At 37.4% G+C, this 13,866-nt stretch overlaps 1 protein-coding gene across 16 annotated transcripts in view; it reads right to left on the reverse strand.

Annotated features, from left to right (window-relative positions):
* Positions 1–8,801: 8,801 nt before the first annotated feature.
* The window catches only part of MADD (MAP kinase activating death domain), a 68,385-nt gene continuing 63,320 nt past the window's right edge, over positions 8,802–13,866 (reverse strand). For 15 of the 16 annotated variants that reach the window (XM_054275798.1, XM_054275795.1, XM_054275794.1 and 12 more), the window contains 2 exons: positions 11,744–11,790; positions 8,802–10,287 (listed from right to left, as the gene is read on the reverse strand). In XM_054275798.1, coding sequence (XP_054131773.1) covers positions 10,180–10,287; positions 11,744–11,790 — 155 coding nt within the window. In that variant the 3' untranslated portion in view covers positions 8,802–10,179. The remainder of the gene's footprint in view (positions 10,288–11,743; positions 11,791–13,866) is intronic. The other variant, XM_054275797.1, reaches the window with a different exon arrangement.

Consider the following 13,866-nt stretch of genomic DNA (forward strand, 5'->3'; position numbering starts at 1 on the left):
AGATGGTTTTTTTCTACCAATCAGAGACATCACATGAATCTACATGGATAATTTTGCATGTCAGATGAAACAGTGAAAATTCTAGCAAGGGAGACTATTTGCATGTAAATAAAAAACTTTAAAGAGAAGCTTGGAATGAATGAAATAAACTCACTGTAATAACTCTTCCTGAAGGTTTGTGAAAGGCCATAAGTGATATGTAAGCACTTTTGCAGATTATTTTGTTTAAGCAAATGACATGATAGCATTTCTAGCTTCTCACCTACAAGTTTGAAGAGTATCTGGGGTAGGGTTTTTCCTGCAGTAGTTGATAGTTTCTGGCTGGGAAGTACATTTTAATGATCACAGGAGAAGGCAAGAAGATGATTTTAATCCAGGCAGCATTGCCTTTTGGAAGAATCTACACAAAGGAACTGAAATAACACTCCTCCTCTGCCTCCAACATGCCACTTGGGATGGCAAAGCATATCTGACACAGTGTGTTAGTTGTATTAGCCAAGCAAATGCATCTTCATAATAAAAGCACTGATGGTCATAAGATGTGTATTTTAATAATTTCATTATGATATCAGAACAAAAAAGGATACCCTCTAAAACCAAAGCAAACTTATTCCAGGTTAACACTGCTCTATTGCACATTGTTGTTATTCAACAATTAAATAAAATTTAAAAAGGAAAATATGCAGCCAGGTTTACATTGTTTGTGCTTACACTTTCTGAGCAATGCTATTATTTTTTTTAAAAAGGCACATACCACAACTAAAAGACAGAGATGATCCATATTCTAAAGAACCTGTGACCAGAAGGCAGTGGACCAAGAGGACCATCCCAGCATTTGTGGGACAATGCATATTGCAAAGCAGTGACTGAATTGCAAAAGTTGGAGCCTAATTCCATAGGGCCTTCTAAGAATGCTCCACTTGAAAAACACAAGTTAGTTTTGATTTCCAAAACTTCCAATGACAATTAGTCAAATGCAAATCCAAAGCATTACAAAAGAGAAGCACTAACTAGATTTTTAAAAAGTCTTCATAAAAAATAAGAATTCTGAGTTCCAAACACTAACCACTCCTCAATTTCCTGAAAAGAGGAAAAGAGGGAAGGTGCACCTGCAAAGCCTCAACTTCCTGTAATTATTTCAAGAAAGGTCTTCAGAAAATGGTAGGTGTTTATTGATGTTTTGCCAGCATATACTATTGTCATTTATCTGTTCAGTGGCTGACACAGATCCTAAAAGTAGAGTCACTAATTGCCCATTAATTCCATGCTGGTAATAAATAAATTATTAAGTAAATAATCTTCAACCCAATCTGATTAAAACCATATACACTGAGAAGCTTCTCCCAACCTACCTGGTTAAGAACAACAAAGTATCTCCCAATTTTCTCCCCATCGCACCTGAAAGACTACTTGATGAATGACAGTTTAGACTATAATTTCCTGGGTGAGATCTCCTCTGATGTAAAATCAGCCTTATCTCCAAATGTCATGGCAAATATTCTTACCTTGTAGTTTTTTAGTACTGTTAGAAGTGTGTAAGGCTTGTTCAACAGTAAAAGAAAAAATCAAAATAGGTCATAAGTTTAAAAATTCCTACCTAACAGCAGTCTCTTTTGGAACATAAGTGTCTTTCACAGCTGATAGCAGTTACTTACAAAAACAGCAGTCCTGCTGAAGTTCTTCCAGTAGTTTTCTCCATCAAGACAAAACAATCTGTTACTGCTCCAGTAAAAAGACCCTTCCATGTGAAAAATATATGTAACTTAGACAAACATAAGCTCTTCAGGCTGATTATTTCTATCCAGTTGGATGTGAAACTGACTGTAAGTTTTGATGCTTCCACAATTTCCATTTAAATCCTATCAATTGAGGGTGCTGGCTGCCTGTTCAGTGTACATGCCTTCCCTTCAGACTATGAACTATACACCTGATGGAGATACTTGGATGCTTTGGATTAACATATGTAAGACTCATTTGAAGCACAGGGGTGCTGCAGAGCATTACTAAAGCCCAGTGCTTCACTTCAGGTAAGAAACATCACTTCTAAAATATTATGACAAAGAAAAAGCACCTCCAGTATTCCTACCAGCCCAGTTCTCTCAGGGTGGCTTACCTGCCAAGCAAACCCTCTGCTGACACTTCAGCCTAAGACAACACATATTTCACACCACAGTATCAATTCTCTTGTTTCATTCATGTTTTCAGCACTGTTGTGTTAATACTCTAAGTAAACAATATTTATTTACTCCTGGCAATGGGAAGCTTCATAAAAGCCACCAGCTGGAATTGAACTGTCAAATGAAAACAAACCTTATCTGAGCACCTTGTTTCCTTAAGATTGCCTTAGTCCTCAAATCCTGACCATTATTCTGTGAGCAAATAATAACAGCAAAATGAGTTAATGATTGACCATTACTTCTAAAATAACAAAGAAAATGGCAAAAGAGCTCTCTCATGCAGCAGCACCTCTCCCCTTCAGTGCCAGGAGCTCCCCCCACCCAATTGTCAGCTCTTGCTCTGAGAGATTATTGCTCAGGGCTGCAAGGCATGAAGAAAATCGCTTCAAATTGTGGTGTGAGCATAGCAGATTAAGGTAAAGCTGCTGGGTTTCCTCCTTTTCCTCTTCAGCAGGCTTATACAGAAGCTGTCAAAGGCTGTGTGGGAGTTAATGGATGGTCCCCCATGGAGATAATTCTTTTTTCCTATTAACAAATAACAAGTGGATCAGTTGAAGCTAAAGAAGGAAATTACAGTTATGTCCACACAGCAGTCGTGACAGTGACTGTTTGGCAGAGCTTCTCAGGTTGCAGCCTGTTCTGTATTCTGCTATCATAGATCCACAACTATTACTTTAAAACTAGCAGGCTTATCTCTGGTGACACCTGCAGAATAAAAGTGATTGCTGTTTCTTTCCTGAGCCTTAGTTTTCTGACTGGTTAATAAAAATCTCAAAAGTATTTCATTGCCAAGTCACTGTAAATCTAAGTATATGCTCTAGTACTACAGCTATTCTTGCAGAAAGGGTGCCAACTTCTAATATATTTTTATACCATCCACAATGCAGGTGAATACTTGTGTGTCCAAGGAAAGGTAACCTGTGTAATAAGAAGCCATGTTTCCATCAGTGATGTTGTCACCAATGTTTCCGTGACCTAGGTGATCTAGATGACCTTCAAAGGTCCCTTTCAACCCAAAATGTTCTATTATTCTTAAGCAGCTTTGCTGCCTAAGCTACAATACTTACGTGATATAGTGGAGTATAATGCAAATTAAATTGATTGAGTTGAAATTGTCCCAACAGAATGTTTATGAAAAGTACCTCACCTGTCCTGAGATTATCTTCCTCTTCCTCTCTGTAAGATGGAACACTTATCTTTACCAACTCTTTCAGATTTTTCTAGGCTTACTATATCAAATTATATATAAAATTCAGTTCTACTTATTGAAAATTACAGTGAGGGATCAAGGCATTCCTATATATTATTTTAACAAATTTTTCAGTGCAGGACATGCCAAACATTTAAAGATAGCCTCGGTACATCTCACCTGCAGGTTTCATTCCCTATGAGAAAGAATTATTGTTCTAATTATTTCAAGAGAGATCTACAATCGAGTAGAATGAATCAAAACATAAGAAAATATTATTTGGTAGAACTTTTTCCTTAGTGGAATCATATAATGGCCATTCGAAGGACAGTAGCAAGAGAAAAGATTTTTCTGGAAGTCAGAAAAATCATTTATGTTGCTTTGATCACAGAATTCCTTTGAAACAAAATCCTTGTATGTATTTAGGAGAGAAGTTTGTCACTAACATGTCATCTCAGAGTAGGTTTAGAACTACAAGCTGTTCCTGTCTCCTTACAAAAGAATTTTATAAGAACAGTCTGCTGAGATTAAAAATAGCCCCACTGATACCTTTCAAGTGCTTAGCAAGAAGAGAACTCTATTTTAGGGAAACAAAAGCTGTCATAGAGATATCCTTTACTTGTCATTGGGCAGGGTCCCCACAGCAGTCTGCATAAGCAACACATCCTAAACAGCATGAACTGGTGAAAGTTTAAAAGAAATAGATAAGAACAGCCTCACTTATTAGGCCCAGATATGGAAAAAATAGTCAAGCATCTGCTTTGTGTGCCAGACAGAAACATTGTCAATAACCAGCCCCGAAAGCACAGATAAGTGTCATAGTTATGAACACATTTCAGTCAATAATTGTGTATTAGCACAGCTGTACAAAGACAAATAATCTAAAAAAGTGACTAATCTAAAATATTTAAAACATCAGTGGACAAGCAAATTTAAAACAAAAAAAAGCGTTAAGTGTGCTCCCTTTTTCTTCTTATCCATGGATGACAGTTTGAATGTGATTTTGTGTTCTATACAATGTATTTAGCAAACATAAACAATATACATAGTTTCCACTCTTTTGCTTGGAAGTATAAATTGTGGGACCCAAATACACGAACCCAAAGTGTGGATGGATAGACTTTAACCTTCAATAAGGTTGCATTCCCTTGGTACCCATCATATGCTAACAATTGCCCCAGAAATCCAGATATATTCCAGGAAATTATGATCACAAAAAGACTAAGTATCAATATAACTCTCAAATACACTTTTGTTTCATGTACCCAGGGAAAAAATGGCCAAAAAATCCAAGCTTCTCTTCTTCTTTGTAGGTGAGCTCATTGTATGTGATGCCTGAAAAGAAAACCCCAAGTACAGTAGATTTTGATCATAGGAAAGTCCTCAAAAATTTCTACCTGAAAACAGGACTTGTTCTTCCTCACTGGTATGAGGGGGGATTACTGGACTGTGTATCTACAAAGCATAGTATTTGCTGTTATGATTTTTGTTTCCTACAGTACTGAAAAACATTAACAATTTATGACAATTTTTAGGCTACTGCATTACACCAATTCATTATTTATTTATTAATCTGGATTGCACCAATTTATTTATTTTTAATATCAAACTAAATGGTTGAGTCATTTCTAACAAGCAGTGTATAGAAGAGCTGCTGCTGGAAGCTATCACAGAACAGCAGCACTAAGACTGGAAACCTTTCCTTTCCCTCTATAGCACTCTTCAGCACTCCACCAAAAATAACTTGATTTAAATGCAAGAGGAGTAAGCATAGAATAAGGCTGAGAATGAAAGAAGATGACAGAGCACTTGGTAAGGACAGGAGAGAGGGATGAGAGACTGTGACAGGATGCTGGAAAGGGGCAAGGACTGGTCGAGCAGGTGACTGGGAAGAGCATAGGCTGAAGTGCCTGGGCAAAGAGGCTGGGAGGTGATGATGGCCACAGAGGCAAGAAGAATGTATAGAAAAACTACAGAGGGAAACAGATGGAGGTCATCTGATGGGAAATTGAGGTGCAGAGTTGAGCCTGACTGGCTGAAGAGAGTGTAGGTCAAAGATGTGTGAGGAAACAGCGAGGAATCCAAGCAGGGCGGCGTGTAAAAAGAAGGAGAGTTCTTTGATACCCAGAGCACTATGGATAGACTTGGACTCACTGTACTTAGTAAGAGAAACTGAAAAGGCAAAAATGAGAGCAAAGAATGAGAATACAGAACCAGAGTTTTCACATACTTGAAGGAAGCAACTATTTAGAGTTGTACTGGTGTTTTTCCTGACACTGTTTGTTCCTTTTTACATAAAGCTATTCTGGGAGATGGGGATTTCTATTTCTATGTAGGTTCCTAAATCACTATAGTAACTGGTGCAAATAGAAGCAGGACTGTTTGCCCTTGGCTGACATATATATGCTTCTTTGTTGAACTGATGCTTTAAAACAAAATCAATCAGTGCTAGAACTACTATGCTGCAGAAGTTTCAAAACATTGTACCCCTGTAAACAGAAAGTTAACTTACTATTTTACTAACCTTGGTATAAACAAGATCATTTTTGTCATATCTGAGTACAGTAACTGCCTGAAAGAGGTCCTCCCTAAGCCTGCCATGTACTCAATTGCACTCAAACCTCCCTTGTCACCAACATCAAGCTTTTAAACCTCCAGACACAGTGCTGGAAAGAGGGATTACATACCTACTATTTAAAGCTTCATCACATTTCCTCTATTTTAGTGAAACAGCCACACAGGGAATGACTGTAGAATCTCAAAGCTGTTGTTCACACTTAACACCTTCCAAGGGTGTCATAGGGTAGGGCTCTGTGTGAAGCCTTTACCACCAGCACAAAGTCACCACTCTGCTGCCTGGGAGAGTCCTGCCCTGTGACAAGCAGATGCCTCTGACTGAATTGTGACTTCTAGAACAGCAAGAAACTGTTTGGCACTGCCTTTTATATGACAAGGTCTTTTGCACCAAGCTGCTGCTTCTTGGTCCCAATTTCCACTTCTGGAGCTCTGAGATGTTTTGTTTTGACACCTGGCTTGTCTAAGAGCAGAGACTTGGAGTTTGTAAGTAACACTGGAGTCAGAGTTAAGCAGAAGCCATTTTTTTTCCCAGAAGGAAGATCTTGCCTCAGAGGCAACATCATCTGACTTTCATCCCTTTGGCAGTCAAGGGGAACTGAGATGTAAATACTGCGCTTTGTGAGAAGCTTAGCTTCTATTTCCTGCCTAGTTCTGAATTCAGTGATAACAAGAGCCTCTGCCTGACACTGGGGCAAGAACTGATTTGTTACCATTGCAGACAAATGTGTCCCTATTAGAAACACACTCTGTGAGCCAAAAGCCCTCTTTTGGCATAAGTAGCACCATTTTAGAAATATTTTCAATATTTTTGCAATGTAAAGCTTCATAAGGCTTACAATCACAGCCAATTTTCCCATCCACTTTGATTACTAAGCTAGAACTTTAGTTGGAATTGCAATTCTTAATGATTTATATTTACTTGCAATTAAGCATTTTAATATGCAGATGAACATTTCATCTTACTCTGCTATCCTGAAAGTGTTAAAGTAGGATGGTAGGGATTATCCAAAGTTAGGAACCCAGGTGAAGAAATTTTTACAACAGGTTTCTTAAAGTAATGAGCTCTTTCCCTCAAGAGACCCTGAAAATGCTTTTCCCAGACATATCCTTAACAAATATCACTTAATAAGTAGCAGCATCGTGATACTCACTGATGTTTAATCTTTAACCTTTAAAATGTGGACCCATTCGTATTAGAAGTGGACACTGCATTCACAAATAAAACAAAAGCATTTTTGGAACATCACAATGGAGATCTGATAACCAGAATACAGATAAATTAGTAACTTAGGTTCCACTTTAAAAACTGTCAGGAAGACTACTCACAAATTCCAGCATTTGCAGAGAACACTTTACAACCCTCACTTTGAAAACCAACTTCCACAAAAAAGAAATTGTAGTAGAAAAAGAAATCTGTTCAGCCATAAGGAAGTTTTAAGGCAAGTTCATGTTCTTTGTAACATTTGTGTAGGAGCCTTGGAAATAACACAAACATTAAAATAAAAAGGTTGCAATTTTGAAATTCTTAAAAACTAAGACACAGGCTCCTCCTAGTGGTAAAAACGTAGGAATTATTCTTTTTGTGTTAGGAAATTTCTAGAACGATTTATAGCTAGTCTGTTAGCCTAATTAGTTTGTTAGCCTTTCATTTGGTTCTGGAAGGTTTAGAGGCCTTTAAGTTCTTATCTGCTACCAAGGTATTGTTACTTAAATATCAAAATGAGTGGGATATAACCAAAAACACTTGCAAATCACTGTAACAATTTCTTTCCTCCAAAACAAAATTCATCTATCTCTTAGTGCTTCATCTATCTCAGTGCTTGCATTTGCATTTGGTATCCAGAGAGCAGCACTGGGCATTTGGTGGTGGAGACTCTGCACAGCACGTCTTTTGCTCAGATGAAAGTGCTACACTCAAAACATCAAATATGGGAAATATTTCATGCATTTAAAAAATGTCCCCAGTTTTGAAGCCAAGTCTCACCTAAAGAGCAGAAGCCCAGTGTCAGAGCAGATGCTGAGCTTGTTACTGATTCATCCCAGCCATGGAACAGCAAGCTCTATATTTAGCCACACTTGTCTGTCAAAACAAATTCTGTCAAAAGGGACAGAGGGCCATTTTTATTATCAAGTCCTTTAAAAGTCTTATTCTGCACTGATGTTTCTCATCAGCCTGAAGCAGACAGCAGCTTATGTAATTTTAAAAGTAGCTGTATATAGTAAATGATGTTGTGCATTTAATAATCTTCCCCCTATAATTTTAAGTTGATTATTTTAATAGGCCTACTAACATAATTACAACCTAAAAATTGAAATGCTCTACCTCAGTGGGACCCAGCATTGCATAAATGGAACCTCTACTATAGACCAAAGTGCTTTCAGTCTTACCTGTACTTGAAATACAGTAGTATGCAGAAAACTACAAATGCTAAAAATTCAGATGTTGCTCTAAGAAAATTTATAGTCTCAGAAGGCAAAAGAAAGAAAATAAATTCAAACCAAGTTAATTTCATTATTTGCCAATTTCAGCTTTGCTTTTGTGCTAGGAAAGGATGCAAGATCATTTACGTACCACTTCCACTTGCAAACTTGCAAAAGAAATTTACATATTTCAGATGTGTCTGTTTTCCCTATTCATGTTTTACAAAAATGAATGTTTTGTTTTAAAGACAAATGACACACAGATGTTGTTTTAGAAGAACAAAAACCCTCATTATTTAAAGCTACTTATATGGAAAGAAATTTAGATTGTCCATTTAGAGTCTTCTCTTTTTCACTATTTCATCTATGTGTGTGATGTATTTTGTATATAATTACATTTGTTTCAGAATAACAAATGATAGAAAAGCACAGGAGGATGAAAACTAGTTGCTGGTTGAATGACATTTTATTTTCACATTCAGAGAGCTGTACAGTTTCTATAAATAGATGTGATACTGTAATATTTACATCATCCTCACCCATACTAGTATATTCCATTTTAAATGGTAGATACCCTGACCAAGCCAAAACAGGGTTATTTCTGGGTGCATTTAGTCAGGATTCTATGTCAAAACATACAATACATCAGTTTGTGTCAGAGCAATTTTGCCTGGTATTTTACATGTAACATTATTTTCTCTAGACAGTCTCACCTTCCAGCATCCTAAGAGCTTTCCAGACAAGTGCAGTACAGTTCAAGAACAAAAACAGGATGCAAAAAAAAATTCATATCCAGCCTATTTAAAATAAGGAATGTGATGGATAGTTTTAACTATGCAAGTTTCATTATACATAAACACAATATTTTCAAGATCCCTTCATATACAGGTACAGATTGAAAACAAAATAAAAAGCAATAGTTTAAAAAATTTGGAGACAGCAAAATCCTCTGGGATTCTGAACATGTTCTGCAGATTTCTGTACTGTGCTTCTGCCAATAATGTTTCCAAGTTTTACACTGCCTTATTAATTTTCTAATCCCTGTGATTCACTGCTTTAGGGAGTGCTTATTTGCATCTGTGAACTCTACTGTTGGGGTAGCTACAAATGTTACCTAAATTCCCATTTGAAAATCCACAGAACCCATGAAATGTTGAGGTTTTTTACACTACACTACATTCAACGTTTCTCCCTCCACTTGAGAAGAGCCATCTCCACAGATGGACCAATTAAATAACCAAACTTCAACTGTCACATGATATTTTAACACTATGACAGCTAAATTGTTCACCTCTACCAAAAGGGATTGTAGAACTATGTGACAGGAATGCTGTGTTGGTAATTTAAAATGAACAACACAGAAGGAAAACAACAAAAACACAACATTGAAACAACATACAGGACCAGGCTGCTTCCACTGTGCACATACCAGAGAATCTGAAAGCAGAAGCCTGCAGTTGAAAAGTGATCAAATTGTAACAAGTACCACTAGAACAAAAAACAACCAAACTCAAGCTGTTACTCATCTTAACAAAAAAGGTATTTCAAAGGAATGTCCAGAGTAAGTCACTCACAGCTGGATGCAGATGCTCAAAACTGTCTGATTAAAAGCTCATTTAAAAACTCCATTAAGGATGAATTCAGAAGGAGACTGAACATGGAAGGCTTAGGTTTTTCTATGGGGAAAGACTTGCAGGGTCATACACAGATAATCAAGTTCTCAGAAAAGACAGAAAGTGAGCTCCAGTAACTGCAGTAAAACTGGGAGTACTGCATATCAGTGTGCCAAAGGGTAGATATTTCCAAGTATCCTGATCAACTGGAAACTGGTCGAGGTGGTTTGCTTTTGTTTTCTGCCTCTTTTCCACGAATTGCAGCCACGTAAGAGAAGAGACACAGCACGGAGTAGCAGATCTCATGAGCCTACAAGAATTTAGAAGAGATACTGAAATTCAGATTAAGTGTTTTACAAAATCCATTGTACATTTGTATTTTCCTGCATGTCTTCCTTCATGGGACAAGTACTCTGGCTACAGACAAAATCAGGAAAATGTGTCCCCTACCACCATCTAACTGAGACAGAGAGAGAAGAAGAGCCATATAACAAACTAAAGACTTCCTTTGGGATAAAAACATTAGCTGCTTAACAGTATGATTTAATAATTTTTAAGAACAGCATGCTAAGCTAGAAAGTTGGCTAACTGGCTTTGAAAAAACCATTCTGTATATTTGCTTTTGGTCTTTTTCATGAAATTACAAGATATTTTCTGGGAGGGGTTGAAAGAGCTAACTAAAGAGAGGGTTTCACATAGCACTACTCAGTTTTACAATTATTTAACTGATTAACCGTGCTATTATTTAACCAAAAATCCTCTTTTACCACGTGACTGGCTGCACAGTTCAGTGAAGGTAAGACTTAGACTTAATTTATATACCAGTTCTAATGCCAGCTGTTCTGATGATCTTAAAAATTCTTGTCCTTTGAACTGACACTTAAAATCTTCGTAAAGGTAATAAGCATAACAATACGTTTTGTTGTAGTACAGTATAAGCTAAAACACTTCCATAAAATACTTTTTTTTCCATTAAACTGGCCTTTCTTACTAGCAGATACAGCTATTTGCTTCTTAAGCTACATATATTCTAAGCATTTTGTTCTAAAACATTTCCAGCTTCTTCAAACAATTTTGCTCTCTCTCCTCTTGAAAGACTGAGTCTCCATGAAATCACCAAATGTGCACAGTGCACATCAGACATAAACTGAAATTTCCCTTCTGATGATAATCATTGGCTCCTATTTCTTCCTCATGAATGCATATAAGCCTGATCATGTATAAAAGTGCTAAGCATCATTATCAACTGTTGGTGCTCACAAAAATTGTTATAAAAACTGAATATTATTCCAGAACACGAACTCATCTATACAGCAGGAATCAATACTTTTACTGTTCTCTCACAAGTCATTGCTCATGAGGAGATGGGAATTTTTGTAAATTGTTAACAATAATTTTATTCTTAGGAAGTAGCCTCCCTTTCCAACACTTCTATGGAGTAAGAGTTGTGTTCTGCACTGTCTTAAAATTCAGCAGTTCCACCAGGTCCTATTGTGCTGAAGTTCAATGCCAAATTGGCAACCTTTCATCTTTATCTGTCTTAAAAAAGGAAACAGTGCTTTCTGCACTACTGGTGAGAGTGAGTTCCTCTAATTTCATAGATCCAACAATCACTGAGTTTTGCTGTCTCCCCCTACTGAAAACATCATAAAGAGCAGCTGGTGTTTCACTGTAAATCCTGGAGTCTCAATGTAATTCTTTTCTCCACATGAAAATGTAAAGATACATCCTCTAGAGAACCACTAGAGGCATCACAACAGACTCACCATTGGCGTCTTGTACTTGTGGCTCACCACTTCTTTAGTTTCAGGAACTAAAACCGGACGGGCAAGAGACAAAACAAAAAGTTCAAAAAACGAGAGGCAAATGGGGAAGAAATAGCACAATGTTCCCATGGGAAAGGGAAGGGAGGCAGACAGACAGCAGGTGCAGGTACAGGGCACTTCACTATCCCTCACTTCTACATACTTCTACTTCTTTTCATTTACATTACATATATCCTTGGAAGACACTGGTAATGTCATAATAAATTACTCAAGCTGGCAAAAATTTTCACTGCCTGTGTTTGGCACAGCAGATATGCGATGGTTCTTAAGAGACTCTGGCTTTTCTCATATTACTTATTCCTGCTAGACAGTAAAAATAATGAAAAAATATGCTTAATAACAAACTATGTCTAATGCCTACTACAATAAAACATAACCTAAAAATTCCATAGGAATTTGTCACTATATGAATCCCAGAGATTTCACCCTTGAGATCTTCTCTGCTGAGCAAGAAATTTCAAAAGAACTGTTGGACACTGTATCCTGTATAGTAAGCTAGTGAAATCCAGGGGGAAAAAAAGGAGCTGAGGGAGAATTTTTTTCTTAACTTGAAGACTGTTTTCCAGCTCTATTTTAATTTCTTCAAGATATTCCTTCCCCTGTATAGGATGTGTGTGATGGTATTTACTTGACATACTCACTGAAAACATTCAAAGTTTTTGAATGAGTTGCGTTAAAATAAAATGCTGAGTTCAGTGACACATATTCCTAAAATACCAAGCTGGTTGGCTTATAGAAATCTTTACATAAAAGGAAGATTAAGGCATTGATAAAAAAATCTATTATCCAGAAAATCTGCCCTTGTTCCGTTGCACTGCCTCAAACTGATAGAAAGAAAACTGGCATAATATAGGTAAAGGAAATTTGTCTTTTTTTTCTCACTGGAGGATGCACAAAAAAGCAAACTGTAACCAGCTCATTTGTGTGCAGTGCATCTGAACTGTGCCTTTGGCCCGCACTCGGTCTGCAAATGTTGTGAACAGATACCATGGGAAATCACCAGAAGAGAACAAAGACCACACTAGAACATTCAACTGGCAAATTTAAAAAGTCAATATCAGGGGAATACCAAGGCCAGCTCTGAGTACTTCCCTTCCAGAATAGCTGGAATTTGCCATGAAATTTCTGTTTCACAACAAAAGAATTTAGAAGAAGCAGTACAGAAATTATGCAAAACCAAATCATTCCAGGTTCATAGAGGAAGGATAAATGTTTTATTACACATAGTACTAGTGACAAGAAAAGAAACAGAGGCAGATGAGTTCAGTATGAAGAGCCAGGAAAAGTCCACAACAAAACCTATCCATGCAGATGTCATCTCTTCAACTATGGTATGACACAGCTAAACGCTGGAGAGGGAGACGGATCACACTCTAAGGGGCCAAGAGTAGGCAGTGCAGACTGGGTTTGAGAAAGTTCTCAAAATATAAACCAGTACCTACTAATTCTCATATGTCATGGTATTGTCATTCTTGAAAATAATCTATTGAAAAGTACAGAAAATGATGGTAAAAAGTAATATTTTTGTTTATTTTTCAACTCTCACTCTCCTTGGAGCTGGCAGCTGCATGAAGGGCTGAGAAACAAGGGAAGTGCACACCCAGGCTGCACTGCCCCAGTGATACCAGAGACTAAAGCTGGGGAGATAAGGAGGTGCACATCCAAGCTACCTTACCCGTTGGCACCAGATGTTCCAAATTAACTCCATGTCACCAGGGAATAAAGGTGGGAGTGAGGCTGGTGCACAGCCAAATAGGGTAGGACTTTTACAGCTGTTTAAGTCTCACTGCCCACTGGATAACATACAACTGTTCATATACTCTTCAAAAAGCAGGAAGGGAAAGCTGTAAGGACCTTGTGCCACAAGGGAAGGAGAGAAGGGAAGCTGTAAAGTCCTGTATCATAATTGAGAATAGGAAGAGAGGGAAGAGGAGAGCAGCTAGGCAAGGTATTGTCTCTCCACAGTAAGTTGCCTTGTCTTTATTTAAAGTACTCCTTCACAATCCTTCCAATGCAGAAAATTCTCCTGAGAGGACTGAGTTAGGAAGATTAAGAAGAGTGGG

The sequence above is a fragment of the Melozone crissalis genome, unplaced genomic scaffold (assembly GCF_028551555.1).
Source record: "Melozone crissalis strain CALT ecotype California unplaced genomic scaffold, PUWL_Pcris_2 ptg000018l_1, whole genome shotgun sequence".
Taxonomy (NCBI): Eukaryota; Metazoa; Chordata; class Aves; order Passeriformes; family Passerellidae; genus Melozone; species Melozone crissalis.